At 45.2% G+C, this 20644-nt stretch overlaps 1 protein-coding gene across 2 annotated transcripts in view; it reads right to left on the reverse strand.

Annotated features, from left to right (window-relative positions):
• Window positions 1-17493, reverse strand: part of Mcad (Medium-chain acyl-CoA dehydrogenase) — a 202467-nt gene extending 184974 nt beyond the window's left edge. Inside the window, exon 1 of one of the 2 annotated variants that reach the window (XM_050168534.3) lies at window positions 17331-17493. In XM_050168534.3, the coding sequence (XP_050024491.1) occupies window positions 17331-17351 (21 nt within the window). In that variant the 5' untranslated portion in view covers window positions 17352-17493. The remainder of the gene's footprint in view (window positions 1-17330) is intronic. The other variant, XM_050168535.3, reaches the window with a different exon arrangement.
• Window positions 17494-20644: the final 3151 nt, after the last annotated feature.

Genomic DNA, 20644 nt, shown 5'->3' on the forward strand with positions numbered 1-20644 from the left:
TAGTAGGCACACATGCCAAGAAATCTACGCACTGCCTTCTTGTCGATGGGCTGTGGGAACTTTGCTTTGGCAGCTGTCTTCTGCGGGTCGGGGCGGACTCCAGATTTGCTGATGACGTGGCCTAAAAATAGAAGCTCCTCGTAAGCGAAGCGGCACTTTTCCGGCTTCAGAGTAAGTCCTGATGACCTGATGGCCTCTAGTACTGTTGCCAGCCGCCTAAGGTGAACGTCGAAATTTCCGGCGAAGACGACGACGTCATCCAAGTATACGAGACAGGTCTGCCACTTCAATCCTGCTAAAACCGTGTCCATCACGCGCTGGAACGTTGCAGGCGCCGAGCACAGTCCGAATGGCATAACCTTGAACTCGTAGAGGCCGTCTGGGGTGATGAAGGCGGTCTTTTCGCGATCTCTTTCGTCGACTTCTATTTGCCAATAGCCAGACTTGAGGTCCATGGACGAGAAGTATTTAGCGTTGCAGAGCCGATCCAATGCGTCGTCTATCCGTGGGAGGGGGTATACGTCCTTCTTCGTGATCTTGTTCAGACGACGATAATCGACGCAGAAACGTAGGGTTCCGTCCTTTTTCTTTACCAGAACAACAGGGGATGCCCACGGGCTTTTTGACGGCTGGATGATGTCGTCGCGCAACATTTCGTCGACTTGTTCTCTTATAGCTTCACGTTCTCGCGCCGAAACTCGGTAAGGGCTCTGACGGAGTGGTCGAGCGCATTCCTGGGTGATTATGCGATGCTTGGCGACTGGTGTTTGTCGAATCCTCGATGACGTCGAAAAGCAGCCTTTGTATCGTCGGAGCCGACTTCTGAGCTGCTGTTGCTTAATCATAGGGAGATTTGGATTAATGTCGTAGTCTGGTTCGGGAACCATGGTCGTCGGGGTAGATGCGGCGGAATCCGAGAGGACAAACGCATTACTTGTTTCCAGAATTTCCTTGATGTACGCGATCGTCGTGCCCTTGTTGATGTGCTTGAACTCCTGGCTGAAGTTTGTCAGCAACACTTCAGTTTTCCCTCCATGCAGTCGAGCGATCCCTCTTGCGACGCAAATTTCACGGTCTAGCAGTAGACGTTGGTCGCCTTCGATGACGCCTTCTACGTCAGCGGGTGTTTCGGTGCTGACCGAAATAACAATGCTGCAGCGAGGCGGGATGCTCACTTGATCTTCTAGCACACTCAAGGCGTGACGGCTACGAGGGCTCTCCGGCGGCATTGCTTTATCTTCCGACAGTGTTACTGACTTCGACTTCAGGTTGATGATTGCGCCGTGTTGGTCCAGGAAGTCCATACCGAGAATGACGTCTCGTGAACACTGTTGGAGGATAACGAAGGTGGCAGGGTAAGTCCGGTCATGAATGGTTATTCTTGCCGTGCAGATCCCAGTCGGCGTGATGAGGTGTCCTCCAGCGGTGCGAATCTGAGGGCCTTCCCATGCGGTCTTAACTTTCTTCAACTGGGCTGCGATGTGTCCACTCATTACGGAGTAATCGGCCCCTGTGTCGACTAAGGCAGTGACTGCGTGGCCGTCGAGAAGCACGTCGAGGTCGGTTGTTCTTTGTCTGGCATTGCAGTTAGGTCTTGGCGTTGGATCACGGCTGCGTCGTGTTGGACTGAAGTTGGAACGTCGCGTCGTCAAGTCGTCTTTCGTCGGTGTAGTTTTGGCTTCCAGACTTCGTCAGGACGGCGGCGTGTCGTTACGTCGTCGAGATGGTCTCTTCGTCGTCTTCGTCGGCGGCGGAGGATCTTCGTCAGTTCGACGAACAGCAACCGCACCTCCATCGGTTGCTGCTTTTAGTTTTCCGGGTATGGGCTCGCAGAGCGGCCCCGGGCTGGGCCAGTGTATGGACGGCGCTGCGGCGACAGGTAGCGGCCTGGTGACGGCGAACGGGACGGTCGTCGAGAGTTCCACTGAGTGCCGGCTAGGTAATCGGCAGTGTCACGTGGGCGCTCCCCAAGCTGTGGACGCGGCGCGTTGACGGCGAACCCTCTCAGTCCAATGTTGCGGTATGGGCATCGGCGGTACACATGGCCGGCTTCTCCGCAGTGATAGCAGAGCGGGCGGTGGTCGGGGGCTCGCCAAATGTCCGTCTTCCTCGCATAGGTGCGCTGGGCGACGGGTGGGCGCGCTGGCGGCGGCGGCGGCGGACGACGGAATTGCGGTGTTGCGGGACCTTGGCGCGGTCGCGCAGGGGGGCCTTGACGGCGGGCGACGACGGCGGCGTAGGTCATTGCTTCCGGCTGCGGTGGTTCTGGTTGCACCTCAGGAACTCCAAGGGATCGGTGCACCTCTTCTTTCACGATGTCGGCGATAGAGGCCACTTGAGGCTGCGACGAAGGCAAGACCTTGCGCAGTTCTTCGCGCACAATGGCCCTGATGGTCTCGCGCAGATCGTCCGTGGCCAGTGATTGAATTCCTGCGTAGTGGGTAGAGCTTGTGCGGCGGTTGAATTGCCGGTTCCGCATTTCGAGCGTCTTCTCAATGCCGGTGGCCTCGCGAAGGAACTCTGCTACGGTCGTCGGTGGGCTTCGTACCATTGCGCCGAAAAGTTCTTCCTTCACACCACGCATGAGTAGGCGTACTTTCTTTTCCTCGGCCATATCCGGGTCGGCGTGGCGGAACAGACGGCTCATTTCTTCCGTAAAGATGGCAACGTTCTCATTTGGTAGCTGCACTCGGGCGTCCAGCATAGCTTCGGCCCTTTCCTTGCGCACGACGCTTGTAAAGGTGCGCAGGAAGCTGGTACGGAACAGGTCCCATGTTGTCATTGTCGACTCCCTGTTCTCGAACCATGTTCTGGCGGCGTCTTCTAGGGCGAAGTATACATGCCGCAACTTGTCGTCGGAGTCCCAGTTGTTGAAAGTCGCGATTCGCTCGTACGTCTCCAGCCAGGATTCCGGGTCTTCAGTTGCTGCTCCATGGAAGGTTGGTGGGTCCCGAGGTTGCTGTAGGATAACGGGGGACACTGGGGCAGCCATTTGGTTTGTCTTGACCACGGCGATCTTCTTTGTCGTTTCAGGCAGAAGTCCGTGCTCTGGGGGCAGTCTTTGCAGTCTGCGGCTAGCACGCTGGTCTTGGGCGATGTCGGTTTTGTCCTCGGGCTTCGGGCTAGGATCGCGGCTTTGCGGGGGCGTTCGGTACATGAACGCACAAGCACCTCCACCAGATGTCACGTGGTAGTGACGGTGAAGAAAGAAGCAGTACGGTGGAATACAAAACTAGCTTTTATTGGGCGAACCTGTGCCCACAAAACAGGCTACACTTATAGCACAACGAAAGCGGCGAACACAGTCGGCGATCGTCGAAAATCTGATCTGCGGGTCAAGCGGGTCGGCTTTTATAGAGCAGTCGTCGAATGTTCCAGACTAATCGTTCGGACCCGCGTGCCTTCCACAAAGTTCTACACCATTCGCGTCAGGTGATGAAATCAGATAACGTAAGTCTCGGCGACAACAGACAGCGGATAGAAGCATCGATAACTTTCCAGAAACTTCGGATACATGCAGGCGCGTCCCATGCTGTGCGATTACATTTGTTAGGCGGCGAAACGTGGTTGCCCGATAAAGATAAGTACACGTGTCAATATCACACATAAAAAAACTAAAAAGAAAAAGATAAGAGTTCAATAATTATTCTTAACGCTTCTAAATAAGCCAGAAACATTAAAACTATGCGATACATTGAACTTAAAATGCTGCCTATTCCTTCAAAGTATAACTGAAACGCAGAGTTCACTTGGGACACAGGAAACCTAGATAATACTTTCACACACTTGCTTAAAATTTTATTTAATGCTGCATTTGATCTACATGCATTTGGCATATCTACATGCACTTGGCATATTGTTCCCCTTATGTTTGCAAAATTCGACCTCAGTTGTAGTTGTATTATGTTAGTGCAAAACGGATTAACAATGCTATAGACCACTTGCATACGCATTCTACTGGAAAGTATGCATTTAACACACTCATTTGGAATGCTGCCTACACATTGGCCATATCATGCCCCTAATTTTGCCCAGATATAGATAAGATGCCTTGTTTAGCTCACCGAGGACACTGGAGAAACAAACTAAGAATCTCAAATGACGCACGAGAGCACGTGGAAAAACAGGGGCTTAGTAATTATCGACAACACTTTAATTTAAAGCAGGAAAATGAAAGTTTCGCAACGCATTGCATTTAAAATGCTCTCTATTTTCACGGAATTTCAACAGTTTTCCGTGCTGTTGTTTTAGGAGTCTGGGAAACATTTCTATTAGCGGCAGTATGACACCCTGGGATGCTTCAATGAAAAACTTCCCATGAAAGCTTAATGAACCAACACAGAATAAACATACCGGTTGTTTTAGCAAAAACTTTCGAATTTATAAAAAAATTGTCTGTCGCAGATAGCACAATTTTATTCCATGAGGTGGTCAGAGACGGGCAATACTTGCACATAAAATTGAAATGCATAAACGACTAATCACCAAAAAATTACTAATTAAGTTTTTTACTAATTACCTTGTGGCACCTAGTGCAATTTACAAATTTTAGCCAGGGAGTTCAAAAGATGGATCCGCTTGGAACAAATTCTCAGGATGACACCAGTTTCGAGGTAATAATTCCCGAACCTTGCGGTGAAATGCATTGGCGTTCCAGTTACTTTTATGCTGCAATGGATTGTGCATATCTCATAAATGGCATCATCCGCACAATTCTTTTCAAGTGGATATGTCTCGCAGTCTTTCCCACTAGAATTTGTAAATTGATATATGTGCCAAAAGCCAATTAATTAAAAACTTAATTAGTGAATTTCTGGTAATTATTTCCTTGTGTTATTTCAATTTTTTTGTGCAAGTAATGTTTGCCTCTTTGAGTGGACCAGCTCATGGACTAGAATTGTGCATCTGCCACTGGCAAGTAAAAACTTTTTTTTGAAGTGTTCGCTGAACACCCTGTAAGTTGCTCATCGCTCAAAACATTGTTTCGTACTTCGAATCAACATAAACACCGTGCCCAGCATATCTTACCGGGGATACCAGGGCAAAACTAGATACCATGTATAATGCAGAAAAATTGGTAAAAAGCAACTATTCAGTAACTGTTTTCAGAGCACACAAGCAACCTACACAACGCCAATTTTCGATACAAGTCACCAAGAAGTGGCCCTCATGTTTTCAAAATGCGAAATATCTGCTGTTCTTGTTCTTGCCGCTAAACAATAGTGTAGCTCCTATTTAGAAACAGCCTGAAAATGAGATCATCAAGGTCAGAAGTGACACATGCTTTTAGAAAAAAAGTTCAAGTCAGTGTTCTATTGGTATTTATATGGCTCTGCATGTTCGACCAAGGTCATTTTCATGAGCATATCTGCGATAAATCGGGATCACACAATGAAACTCAACAGTTATACCTGTATGAGGTTTGAAAAGATTTTTGATGGTGATAAGATACTGAGACTCCAACACTGTGTAGGCTATCTCTGGACAGAGATTAAATAGTTCCAGCATTTGATAATCCAATTATGTCATGCCATAAGGTGCACCAGTCATTGGGTACAGCTGATTATAATACTTTATCCGGACCTCCCCTCACCTGCAGGTTAAGCGTAGCAAGCTGACTGCTTTCAAATACAGATATAGTGGTTCCAAGAAAACTGGGCATGATGCAAGTTGCCCAAAGTGACATTTGTTACGGTGGGAACTGCACAGCGTCAGGCGTTCTCCGGGCGTGTAGGGCGAATCTCGTGTGTAGTCCGCTACAGGGCGTCCCGAGAAGGCAAAGCAGGGGAGGCGTAGTAAAGAAAAGCATTACTTATGTTGCCACTCTATTAAGAAAAAAAGTTTAGGCTCAGCCATAGTTTGCTTGGACTTTCAAGCGTGTAGTCAATGACAATGGGGGAGGCATGTGCCCCCCTTGTACCTTGGTAGATATGCCTATGCTCAGTCCCTCCTCGAAATTAATTTTACTCTGAGCTTCCCTCACTTCAAAACTTGTCCAGCCCATATCAACCTGCACAGCTTCATTTGTAGTCTTCCCGTGAGTGCCCAATGCGAGGCGTCCCACTGACCTTTGGTCGCCATCGAGTCCCGATTGTAGCCCTGACTTCAAGCAAACTGTATTTCTAAATTATAAGTCGTGGAACCACTACACCTTTACACATACACCACGTACCTATTGTATCCCGATAGAACTCTAAGTTTCATTATGGCCACATTTCGCTTCCCCTTTGCTATTAATTTTTCCTGTTTCCATACATCTATTGCCTTCGTTTATTCATATTGACACAATATATATACCAAAGTATATATATTCTTTTAATCTAGGTATTTCCTGGCCCTGTATCGAAACTGTCTGTTCAGTGTTTTCACTGAATGCTACCAACACCCGATTCCTTATTGCTCAATTTCATACTTAAATTCTCACCTTCCTGTACACAGGCATTAGCCAGACATTGTATACTATCACTACGCTTATTAGCAAGCAACACAATGTCGTCTGCATAAAACAAATCTGGAAGCTGCTGCCCAACAATTGTGCCCGTCTGTCTGTACAACAGATTAAACCCTATATTAATTCCTTCTAGTGCCCTTTCCATCCTTACCATATACAGTGCTCACAGAATGAAACCCGTCAATTTAGGGCTAACTAATGCACATACTATCGTTTCCACAGGCTGCAGTTCGTGTCACATCGATGTAATTTTGGCGCATACACTTACATCGGAGTCCGCGTCACCTTTGATAACCAGATTCTTAGCAACATGTGCTAAGAGGCGTACTGCGGAGGCGTACTACTCGCTATTTCAAAATCCCTGCAAGATCATCAAGTCCACTTATACTGTAACCTGGAAGTTGTGTGCGCGTGCGTTGATATCGGTTACCGTAAAATTACGATTGTTGTCTGCTACTGCGCTCCATCCTACCCATCCACTTTCACCACTGAGCTTCACGATGTGCTTAACACCCTTACTTCGCGGCATCCTTCGAACCCCATTATATTATTGGGGGATTTCAATTTCCCCAACATATACTGGACTACTGAACCTCCGCACTGTTATCCATTTTCTTCGCAAAGTAACGACTTTCTTGATCTCTGCTCTTTGTTTTCCCTAACACAATTAGTATTAGAACCAACGAGGATCTCAGAAAGCGCTGCTAACCTACTTGACTTAATATTATGCTCTCATCCTGACATAGTTACCAATGTTTCATGCTTACCGGGCTTAAGCGATCACCTGGGTCTTTCTTTCAACATATTATCTCCTGTGATAAAACCAATTGTTGAAAAAAAAAATAATTTACCACTACGATAGGGCAAACTTTGACGATATTAATATTCATCTAGCTAATTTTCTTGATCCTTTCCTAAGCCAATTTGATGATCGCACGGTTGATGAGAACTGGACCGTTTTCAAAAATAAGATACGTGAGCTCACCGACAAGTTTATTCCATCAAGCGTAATATCCTGTAATGTTAAGAAACCCTGGTTCAATTCCAAGTTAAAAAGGCTTTCAAACCGAAAAAAACGACTATCGAATAGCCAATAAAAGTTCACTGGCATCGAAATGGGACGCTTATAAGGAGGCAAACAGTACTTACACAGAAGCTATTAAACTTGCCAAAAAGACTTTCCAAGTACACACTTTGCCCACAATGCTTGCGAATGACCCTAAAAAGTTTTGCCGTGTTATTAACCCTTCCAAAGATAATTCAATCACGTTGATTGATTCCAATGGTTCACCGGTACCCGAAGATATATGTCCCCATATCCTTAACTCTGTGTTCTGTAACAACTTTATCGTATGTAGTAACCCTGTGCTTCCAACTCTCGAGTCTTGCAATTACCCACCTATGGACTTTATTATCATTGAACCTCTTGGGGTCGAAAATGTAATTAAAGGTCTCAAGTTGTCATCAAGTCTTGGTGCTGATTTGGTTAACGCGAAATTCCTGAAAAATACTGTTGTTTATTCATCTGTTCTGCTTTCGAAAATTTTTCAGCAATCCTTAGATACCGATCAGCTACCTACAGATTGGAAGGTCGGGAAGGTGATCCGGAACGTGGTTCATAAGTCCGGTTGCAAACATTCGCCCCTCAACTACCGCCCCATTTCCCTCACAAGCATTCCTTGCAAGGTTCTTGAACATATTCTGTACTCCCATTTAGCAAAGCACTTACACAATAATTCATTTTTTACAAGACCACAACATGGTTTCCGAAAAAACTTGTTTTGTGAAACCCAACTTCTTTCTTTTACTCACAGCCTTCATCTTATTCTCGACAAGGGTTCTTTCACAGACTGTGCTTTCTTTGATTTCGCCAAGGCTTTCGACAAAGTGTGTCATAAATTACTTCTATTTAAACTTAGTAAACTTAATCTTGATCCTCACCTGTTTGCATGGCTTGAACATTTTCTCTTTAATCAGTCGCAGTATGTTGTGTTAAAAAATCATATGTCCCCATCTAATCCTGTAGACTCTGGTGTGCCCCAAGGATCAGTTATAGGCCCTCTTCTTTTTTTAATTTACATTAACGATTTACCCAATGACGTTTGTTCTAATATTTACCTTTTCGCAGATGACTGTGTTATCCTCCGTGAAATCTCGGACAAATCTGATCACAAATTCTTACAAGACGATATAACCGCTATCTCTAACTGGTGTGACGTATGGTTAATGCAACTTAACGTAAGTAAATGTAAATGTATGCGTGTAACTCGCAGCCATATTCCTCCACCGAACTATTACCTTAATGATACTCCCCTGGAGGTCGTAACCTCCTATAAATACCTAGGCATCCACATAACCTCGTCACTTTCCTGGTCGTTGCACATCGACAACGTAATAAACAATACTAATCGCATGCTAGGTTATCTTCGCCAAAACTTTTCTTCTGCTCCTACATCATTAAAATTAATTCTATACAAAACGCTTATTAGGAGTAAAATGGAGTACGCCTCATCCATCTGGGACCCGCACCTCGAAACCCTTACTCAATCACTTGAACTAACCCAAAACAATGCCGTACGTTTCATTCATAGCAATTACAGCCGTACATCAAGCGTAACTGCCATGAAAAATTCTTTGCTGCTTGCTTCTCTCTCAGCCCGGCGTAAGTGCTTTCGCCTTGCTTTCTTTCATAAACTATATTTCCACATTTCGTACCTACGCGATAATCTAATATCACCTCCTACCTACATTTCTTCTCGCATCGACCATAGCCATAAGGTTGGAATCATTCAGTGCCGCACCAGAACCTGTAATGAATCATTCATTCCTAGGACCTCTCAGGAATGGAACCACCTTCCCGGCGCAGTTGTCGCAATCAAGGACAACTCAAAGTTTCGTTCGGCCTTATCAGACATCACTACTCCCGGATGCAATTAACTAATCACATTTGTTGTTTATTGCTGCTTTGTTTATTTACCTGTGTATGTTTTTTTTTTTACCCACTCCTCTCTGTAATACTTCGGTCTTGAGGGTACAATAAAATAAAATAAAATAAAATAAATAAATAAACATGACATCCCAAGTACTTTGCACATATTCAGGGTTCTACTAAGCGCTCCCTAATGCATTTCAATCCGTGAGCACTGTACATCATAAACAAGAGCGCGGATAAAGAGCACCCTTGTCTTACTCCTTTAGTAATATCAACTTTCTCCTCACTCCTCCTTCCTTACCATACACATTGGTGGAACAGCCATGTCAGCTTTCGGTGCAGGTCCTGGTGCAGGCAAAAAGCCGATTTGGCTCAGCAGCAAGCACTTTTGGCGCAGGGTTCAACGCAGATGTGCTTACCATATATCACGCAAACGTTAACTCATGTAGTCTATATGTCATGGAGACGAGCTTGTGCAAGGCTTAACCTGATAAGCACGTCAGTAAAGGATGTGACACTCCTCCACACCGTGACGCACAAAAGGCACTACAGCCGGGTTCATCGGTACAGCACAGAGAAGACACCATAGACAGATAGTGAACAAACGCGTGTGTATTAACCCAGGATTCAGCACATTGTGACCATCATGGCTTGTTGGCAAAAGCTGACCACAAGACCAATCAATTAAGTGTGCCTGCACTGAACACGACATCATGCAATCTACTCGTTTCACATAAAAACATATGTGCTAAAGAAAGGAATCTTTATTGGCTCCTGCGTGGTTCCCATGCTTTGCAACCTTTTCCTTGCAGGCATCAACAAAGAGCTATCCAAGGTGTTTGACGGAGGCAAAGTGCTCAAGGTTTTTAGGTATGTTGATTTTTTTATTTTACTGACGAAACGACCTCCCATGACTTACTCACATACTGTGCAGGGCATTTTATCTGATTTTAAACAGTAAAGCAAAGGTTTACATTTCACTTTTGAACTAGCCAACAATAACAGCTTGCAGTTTTTAGATATTGACACAACCCTTACTGACAAAGGTTCCTGCTGGATGTACCGACCCGGTGTATGCAAGGAATTGTTGTATGAGTCTACACACTCCCAGACTGCTAAACGTGCGATTGCCACTGTGTGCCTTGAATCCGCCCTTAAAAATCTTGTCATAAGGCACACGAAAGCTTTGACGAACAGATTTTGAAGTTGAGGAAGGCTGGCTTTCCTTGTTTAGTTTTGAGCACAGTTTTGGAGGCGTTGTTGAAAAAGGTAAAACAAGAAAGAAAAAGAAGCAGTGAAGAAGGTCAAACATTGGAAAAGGAAGCTAAACCAGTGGTGATACCGTATTCTCACAAAGTGGCGCATAATCTTACACACGTCGCCGTAAAACACAAAATTCCTGTGGTTCTTTCCCACGCCCCGAAAACTTGCTACCTCATTGGATCTGATGACTCTGAAAAAGTAGTGTTCTATTAAACATACAGACCCTTTTGTGAAGCGTGACAGGGTCATATACCGCATACCACTGAAGTGTGGGAATGAGTGTATCAGCCAAACTGGCCGATGTATTAATGAACGCCTGCGGGAGCATAAGCTTTCACTGAAAAATGGTTATGGATCAAACTTGCCGCTTCATTGCAAGGTCTGCGGGAATGAAAATAAGCAAGTATGTGAAATGATACAACAATCATGTTTAAAAGCAAAGATACTGCGGAACGTGAACTGTTGGAGGCCAACCAGATAAGAAAAGAGCCTGTGTCAGCACCCCGTCTCTGAATATTTCTTTTCTTTAACGTAGGGTAGGACATAAGGAATAACAAGAGCTTGGTGGCGCAACCGACCATCCCATTCCCAAGGGGATGCGCATAGCATCCGTCCATCCATCCATCCGAGAGGCGCAGACGCGCACTCAGTGCACCCAATGTTAGGCATTGAGAGAATCAATATTACAGGAAAGTTCAGAAGCTTTCACAACGGGGTCGAAACAAAAAGTCTTGGTCCAATTTAGCCTGGACATACCGAGTAAGATCAAGGTTTATCTTAGGTGAAGAGCACACCTTGTGCTAAACGTGACTTTTTATGTGTAGACTGGATTGCCCCATCACGTGCAAGTAATGGCACTTCTGAGATGACGTACTGCAAAGTGTGCAAGTGCAACCAGGGAGGCCACACATGCAATACGTTAGAGCGCACATGGCAAGGCAGACGCACATAGATAATGCAAATAAAGCTGCAAATAAAAATCGCTATATTTGGCTACAGTGATTTTTGCTCTTTTTTGTGTCTGGCTACATTTGGGCTCCAATTTGTTTAGCTTTGGGCTATGCCGCCTCGTCCGACCTGGCAACACTGCTTCGGATGCTGTCTACTATTTTGTGAGCAGCTAGTTATTGTAGATACCGTATTTACTCGCATAATGATCATACTTTTTTTGTCAAAAAAATGATGCAAATTCAGGGGTGCGAGCATTACGCAGGTTAAATTTTCTGCGAAAAGAACTAAAAAATTTTTTCATCCTGCGCTTGCTGCAGGATGACAACAGGTCAACAAACAGGCGGCTGCTGCTATGGTGTAGTGGAATGGGGTAGTGTGTCATCCATACAGAAAAACAATGGGAGAACCGGGGATGCTTCTGCGATGACGCCACCAGTAGGGCACTGCGATCGACTTGGATGCCTAGCACGCAAAATTTAAACATGTGGTGCAATACTTCTTGCATTTATGAACTAAAACGCTCTCAAAACAATTGGAATTAATATAATTCACAAAAAAAGAAACACTACAAACTGTTAGGGTACATCAAAACGGCATCTAAGCTTACACGTTTCCAACCATAGATGAAGCAGTATTCCTAATCGTCAGCTCAGCGCTTCAGTTGCAGAAGACAAACAAACACTCGCCTACTCGTTCCATTCGGTGAGCCCGCATATGTTTTTAGTATTTCGAAACACACGACGATAAGAAGCCCAGAAGGAGCACCTGCACTGTGCCTGGTGGGTTGCATGAGATTCCTTTCATTTTGCATCAGCCAGAAAGATGGTCGCCATGTTTCACTGAAGAAAACAAACACACAAATGCGCGCACACACACACAGACACACACACACAAAGATATTTAGAAATCCAACGCTTCCCATGCACATAAAGAATGTGCGAACGCAGTAGGAAAAACCACAGCAAGCAATCAGCGAGCTCTGTATGTACTTGCATGACCTCCGCGACAACTATAACTACCAATCCCGAAGGCCCTGTGTTGCACCAATATTTTTCCTTTTGCCAGAACTGACTCCAAGCTGCAGCGATATGTGCCGCTGTAGTAGACCGCCGTGCTCCAGCACCCCCGGCCGTCATCGCAAGAAGAAGCATGTTTTCACTACCAGACAACACACTGCCCTATTCCAGTACACCATACTGCCGCTGTAACAGTAAGTGTGGGACACCGCAACAAAAATGGCGGCCAGCGGAGCAAACCGAACGTGCCAAGAGCAATTTTTTTTCTTCTCGTGAGAACATTACGTGCATTGAAACAGTTTCTTCCGTATCAGTAATAAAAGAATATCGTTAATATTGGCAAGTTTGCGGCAATAACGTAGCCATGTCCACTTTGAGGGGGCAGAAACAGAGATGGGCGCGCTTTGCTGCCAGTGGCATGGAAACACATGGCAGGCATGCTGCAAGAACTGCGGCATTTGTCTTCACTACTATTCTAATATGGCACGTTTCCGCTAAGGGTGGGTGAATATGTTAGCTGTGTTACACGCTTCGGCGTATGAATAGGGTACACTTCTAACGTATCAGTGTAAACGTGGCTACTATCGTTTCCGCTCACGATTTGTTGCGTGCCCAAGTGTGCAGACAAGAGGAATCGAAAGGCGCCTTTTTTGTTGTTGACCACAACCATTATAAAGCCTACAAATAATAAAGCCAAGGCAAGTTTGGTTGTAGCTTTTTTTTTATCATTATGCAAGTAAGTACGGTACCCTGTCAATATACTTCCTACTTTTACATCCGTAACAATATTTTAAACAAATTGTTAGTCCCTTCAGGCCCAAAGGAATGCCTTCAGAGTTATGCCGACATGGGAGATGAATATTCAAGTATATCTAGAAACTTGGTCCGGTTGGCGTAGCATAGTTCAGATTTTACTGAAAGAGCACTTAGACAAAGCACAAGGAAAAAGACCCATTGTGCCGTTTATTTTCACTTCTGAAAATAACATTCCCTTCTTTCCCAGGCTTCTGCACAATCAAGCGCAAGCCTATGGCAACAGTCATCAGAAAGCCGACTGGCAGTAGCAGCTGCACCGACGGCTGTGCAGTGTCTGCCCACAAGGAACCGCGTGTGCCGGCAGTGGAGGCAGCGAGCAGGGCGAACGCTTATCCGTGCTTCTTTCCCAAGATGGAAATACAGCATTTCATTTGTAATTTATTGCTGCCTCTGGTGCCTGGTGCTGTTGAAACAGATTGCTATTCAATACAAGCCCTGTCCTGACCATCGGAGGCAAATCAGTTGACTTTAAGAGTGAGATGTGAAAGGAGATTTTATTTTAGAGAAATAAAAAAAGGGGCTTGAGTACTTGAAAAAAGATGTCAAAGTTCTTCAGATTATGCCGAGTTGAAGGAAACACTGTGTTCAAAACAAGTAATCAGCAAATGGCACGCAAGCTCGAGAAGCTAAAAAGCACGGTAAAAGAACGCTCAATGTGCATTATATCTCAAGATTAGTACTCCAGGAACAAAAACTTGGAAGTTAAAGGAATCGCACAAGAAACAAACGAGGACCTTGCCATCATGCTCCATAAGGTTGGGGATGCATTGGGAAAATAAATCGCGGAACATGATGTTGTGATAAGCCACCATATTCCTGGATATGGAAATAGTGCCAGTGCTGATAGTCAATGCACTACAGCTAGCAGAGATCCTGTGCAAGATTAGAGCTCAAGGACAAACTCTGATGCGAGTCCAAGCATTGTGTGGCTTTCAAAAATCACACAAAGCGAGATGCAGTGCTTGGAAAGGCACGAAAGACAAGGGTTGGAACAGATGAGCTAAGCTTATCCATGAAGAAACCAGCCTTTGTTAATGATCATTTATGCCCACAAGTGAAGAAATTGCTTGCAATGACAATAGAGGAAATAAGAGAAATTAACTGGCATTTCACATCAACGAAGGGTGGAAAAGTATGCGCAAGGTGGAAACTGAGCAGTCCCACCCTATCTAGATAACCTGTGAAGCTGACTTGGGACAGATGTGTGATGCATGCTATCTCCTGTAGTGCTTCTTAAATAATCTCCTTTATTGTTTGCCCTTTCTGTTCATTCTTTCTCGATGGCTGCTCCGGAAATATCACATACCCTGTGAATAATGGTTATCTGGCCTTTCCACACTGTATGTAATATGTAGTCTGCACGCAACAAGTAGGATGAATTGTGCATGTTTTTCAGTGAATTTCTTGTTAGTGTTCATGTGAACATGTTCATAGAGACATGTTATTCTTGTGAATCGGATGTGCATCGCCTACCAGGGGCTGCATCAGAGAACATTGTTCGAAACACACATTCACTATGCGTTCAGTTTCACCTCACGCAATTGGCCTATGCTGTGCCGAGTCGTCAGCCGCACCCGGCGGCTGACGACTCGGCACAGCATAGGCCGATTGCGTGAGGTGAAACTGAACGCATAGTGAATGTGTGTTTCGAACAATGTTCTACCCGGCGGCTGACGACTCGGCAAAGCATAAGCCAATTGTGTCAGGCGAAACTGAACCTGTTTCAAACTACATTGTGTCGCTGTGTCACTACATTGATTCAATGCCAAACACAATACCGTAGACAGCCATCATGAGATGGGCTCTGCTGCTTTCGTTTTCTTAATTGCTTTTGCCCTAAACTATACGTAAATGAAAAGTAATAAAACATTTGCGTTAATACAACAATCGTAAATGAGCACTGCAAATTGGGTATTTTATAATTAAATTAACGTTGGCAGATATGATCAACCAAAGCTTTCTTCACTTCTGCACGCCCATGTTACATATTTACATTTCCTTTCCCCCAATTTTCTATCGGTGAGTCACACCCCACAATCCTATACATACTGCGTTACTGCCTCCTTCATGGTCCTATTCTTTTTGTGTCCTTCACCATGTTTCTCACAAAACGTCCAGAAAACACACAGTGTGTTTGTACTTTCACACTACGGGCACCCCACGATGCACTTTCAATCATGACTGAGCCCGATTGGGATAGTTTCTCAATCCTCCTTTGTGCAAGTGAGGAAGAGGGGAAACTGCGGTGAAGAAATTCAATTCTGAAGAGGCTTGATCACGACTGAAGGTGCACCATGTGGCGCCCATATTACCTTTGTTGCTCACCTTCTTATTTTTACTCAGACCACTGTTTCTTTTTTTCTTGCTCCTTTCATTACAGCACAGTTCTAAGTTGTATTGTATTCAGTGAGCTGTGGCTGGATCAATCTCTGGTACTAAGCGACACACACATTTGTATAACAATTGTGTGTACCGCTGTTCCTCACTATGTGTGCACGTGTGTGCTCGGCCAGACTGAAAAAAAAAATTCTGGTTACATCACCGCCTCCAGCAGCCACAGTGGAACAAGGACATAAACATCCCGAAAGCACAATGAATTAATAAAGGCTACGCGGAACATACAGGGAATTTTATTAATTTAGAAAAGAATTATGACATTCAGCTGGTTACGTAACGTTTTTTTTTTCTTTCATCAGGAAATGCTTCCTGAAAAACTAATAACCTTCTTTTCCTTTTTTCGTCGTTTTGCGGCCCACCTTTTGCCCTCGCGCATTGTACCAACCTCCTGGCACAAACAAAGGTCACTCACATTTATAACCACTGGCCACGAAATTACGATCATAAATACCAGGCCAAAAAAATCAACATATAAAACAATTTTCGCGATGCCGCTCATCTTCATCATCATCAGCCTATTTTATGTCCACTGCAGGACGAAGGCCCCTCCCTGCGATCTCAAATTACCCCTGTCCTGCGCCAACCAATTCCAACTAGCACCCGCGAATTTCCTAATTTCATCGCACCACCTAGTCTTCTGCCTTCCTCTACTGCGCTTCACTTCTCTTGGTACCCGTTCTGTTGCCCTAATGGTCCAACGGTTACTAACCTGCGCATTACACGACCTGCCCAGCGCCATTTTTATCTAATAATGTCCAAACCGCTCTCAAGGTTATGCCTAGCATTCCTCGTTCTATCGCTCTTTGTGCGGTCCTTACCTTGTTCTCGAGCTTCCTTATCACTCTCCAAGTCCCTGCCCCATATGTTATGTCATCCCCGGTAAAATGCACCGATTATACACCTTTTTTTTTTCCAATGATAATGGTAAGCTTCCAGTCAGGAGCTGACAGTCTGCCGTATGCGATCCAACCCATTTTTATTCTTCTGTTAATTTCCTCCTTATGATCAGGAATCCCTGTGATTATTTACCTAGGTAAACGTACTCCTTCACAGACTCCAGAGGCTGACTGGCGATCCTGAACTCTTGTTCTTTTGCCCGGTTAACGCCGCTACATGTTGATAAAATGGGTTGCCTGCACTTGGCCCACAACTTGCCTTTGTTCCCCGGCGCTAGTGGAGGTCAGAGCTGCGCACCGATAACAAACATCCGGGTAAGTGCGTCTACAAATTACACCTGGAACATGACGCACATGTGCCACAACTTGACGGCTGATGAACAAGGAGCGGTGATCGCTTCTCCATGACCATCAAAAACTCGGCAGGCTTTATCACTCGGACTCTAGGACTCACTACGTCGCCGCACTGCACTGGGTGCGTCGCATAAGAGCTGGATGCCGGCCGTTTCCTCCTAGTAGGCGACTCGAGACACCGTTTTTTGTCGCGGCCCATACGGATCACGGCACAGGTTGTCACTCACGTAGACTGCTACCGACGAACTACTCACCTTCGTAACTCTTACAGCCATTTTGTAAGACACGGCCAATCTTAGCGTCGCAGCTTGTGCGGGATGCCAGTAAAAGGATAATCACGACTGCGGGGACAGGACAGCAACTGGGGACCCTTGGACCTTGGCGGCCTTGTCGGCCTCGTCGCTGCGCGCTGCGCCGCGAAGCAGTGTTGCCAGGTTGGACAAGGCGGCGTTGCCCAAAGCTAGAGAAACTGTAGCCCAAATGTAGCCAAGCACAATGAAGAGCAAAACAAATTTGTAGCCAATATAGCCATTTTAATTTGTATATGCATTTTCACATTCGACTGCGGTAATCCTTTTTTGCTCAACTTGTCGTAACAAAAAGTCCGTGACGCTGCGATGGTCGACCCTTGACGTTCACCACAGCGACATCATGCTTGCACACAGAACACTTTTTTGTTGGCCCCGGATACTCAAGTTCCAACGAATCGCTGCTGAGGGAGAACCTGTAGAAATGAATATAGAATGTAAGCATGAACAAAAGCTTGGAGAACGCTTAAAGCGACTGACAACTGGCCAGAATGTGTTGTAAGATGTTGATGGAAATGAAATTATCATGATTTATAGTGATAAAGAACAAGGCACGCTGTTCGCAATTGAAGTAGGGATTATAATTTCAAATTGGCAAAGAAAATCTGAAAGGCCGGTAAGTGGCGAGGCCTGGCAATGAAATATTGGTACTTCGGATGTAGTCTATGAGATTACTGTAAGTAAATCGGCTGTTATTAAGTACAACACAACTATTGCTTAAAATTGCAGTTGCTATAACATTAGACATTTCCGCTTTATTCTATGTTTCTCAAATGAAAAGCGCACGCGTGGCCACGGCCACACGCCGAACTGCGTGTCATGTGTAAAATCGTCGTTTCCTTTGCAATCCAATTGGTTTCGCTTTGACTGTTTAACCCTTTCCATATCGCGCCCATCGGACATAGTTATCCCGCTAATGATAGTTTGAAACGCCGCTTTCGAGTTGGCTTTTCTCCAACCAGGAGGCCATTTTCGAACGCGTTTTGATGTTTCGCGATCGTCAAAGTGGAAAGAAAAAATGGCCGCCCACTATGGATTGTTTAAAACGCCGCTTTAGAGACCTTACGCACCGCTCACGGACACACTGCGCCATGGATGTGAAGGAAGAGAACCACATTTTTTTGTTTTCTAAGCAGCTAGATTTTTTCACGTCCGGCGGTAATTTTTGAATGCACTCTGAAGTTCCGCGATCGTCAAAGTAGAATGCAAAGATGGCCGCCTCCGGGAGAGGTGCGTGCACTTCGAAAGATCGCAGATGTCGCGATTCCCGTGGGTATGCGGCTGACCTTATTGATGGATCGAGCAGCAGCGAGTCTCAGGATGCTACCTATTCGTCGGACTTTGACTCTGATAGCGACGACGTTGCAAAATTTTTGTAGTGGGATACCTGTTCAATGAAAAATTTTATTTTTTTCGGATAGAGTGCCCATTAGACGGTAATACATTTTGCTTATGTCATCATTTTTTTACATATATTTCTTCGTAGATACAAGCGCGTCTTTACAAACGTTGTTCAATTTTATACCACAATCTTGATTCTGGCAATTTGTCTTTTTTATGACATATAGGCAGCGTGCACCGCCTATAAAGGCGCCACTGAAAGCCACCTAGCGGACGCTTCCAACAGTACACGCGGGAGCAATAGCAGACGACAACCCTTTGCAGCAAGGATGGCTGAAGTTCGCGGCTGCGATTTCTCCTTTGTTTGGGTGCCAGGCTGCTTCTTCTGCGGTGACAGCTGTAGGGAAGATGCTAACCTCTGTGCGAGCGGGTATGAACACGATGTTACCGGTGTTTGGGACAACATGGTCCACATACGTGCATGGTGTGTCCCGCAGACAAACGCCATGAACCCCATTTACATGACGTGGAGCTCATGTTCACTAGCCGATAAATTTTGTTGAGTGATGCGATCTCTCGATGGTTTTCTTTTTTATTCTACCCTTGCCGCAATGCTGCTTCTGTACCTGAATAATAAGCACCCGTCATTAGTGCAGACTTATATCAAACAAATCCGCACGGTGCAATCTCTGCATTGCCGTTGTGATTTCTCTGCCGATGAATACATGTGACATCGCCGAATAAGTGCAGTCGAAGTCGCCTCAAGAAGAGTAATTGCCAATTTATTGATGGAAATCGTACACTAGCCAAGGAAGTCACCATACACACGGGTTAATAAAAGCGCGTGTTAGTGCTGTACCGCCGAGGCAATTCTGCTGCATACGCCGATGAACTACCGTTCCCGCTGCAGTTTGTGCAATTTTAAATTCCCCAAGGGAGCTGCTTGGAAACGTACAAAGCTAAAGACTGACTAACTTTTCAGTATTTTTTTATATTACTAGAGAGAGGTGCCACATGATATACTTTAAGGCAGAGCAGCGCCAGTCAAAGTAGATGGGCGCTGGCGGCAAGGCCCGGTTTAGTCGTTTGCAGCGTAAGTATAAGAAAGAATTCGGTTGAGTACAAAACTCACATGCAAGAAGGGACTACGTTGTGAAACAAACAAATCACTCGGCGTGTTGTTTGCTCAGGCAGCATCGAGGTGCGATGACTTCCCAAACGGGACGCGAACTTTTCAGCGAGAAATGGAACAAAAATACCACATGCAGCAGCTATTAGCAATTCTCGCCCTGAACTACCTATTTTCTAAACACATTTCCAAAAATGCAAACAATATCTAAGATGCCCTCGGGCGAAAAGAATAAAGCTGTTAAAGAAGCACTTCCTTGGTATCAATGTATATTCCGATAAGACACCGCGTGATTTATACCCTTTACAAACAAGGCAGGGTGAAAACTTCGCAGCTCAAAAGAATCGACAAGAGTTATGCATGGAGCAACTAGCAACAGTTAAACATGTACAAAGCCACGCATAAAATAGATGTAAAAACATGAAGTGCGCGACAGCTGGTGCGAGGATTTGCCGCGCCACATGAAACCAATAATTTCAGTTCTTGCAAACTTCAGTAGCTTTAAAGGGACACTAAAGGTTACCAGAAACTCAAGTTAAAGTGGTAGAGCAATGTTCTAGAACGTCTAAGGCGTCAATATAATCGCGAACAGAGCTTTAGTAACCGAGAAATTGAGGTAAATGCATGACACGATTTGAGACCCCCCAGCGACATTCCGGTACTAGCCCGATGACGAAAGCACTCCTCATAATTTGTGTTACTAATACTCAACTACTCGTATTAAAAATATCATTTCATTTGATTATAAGACGGAAAAAAATGCTACTTGTCTACGTCTATTCGATTCTAA

The sequence above is a fragment of the Dermacentor andersoni genome, chromosome 1 (genome assembly GCF_023375885.2).
Source record: "Dermacentor andersoni chromosome 1, qqDerAnde1_hic_scaffold, whole genome shotgun sequence".
NCBI lineage: Eukaryota > Metazoa > Arthropoda > Arachnida > Ixodida > Ixodidae > Dermacentor > Dermacentor andersoni.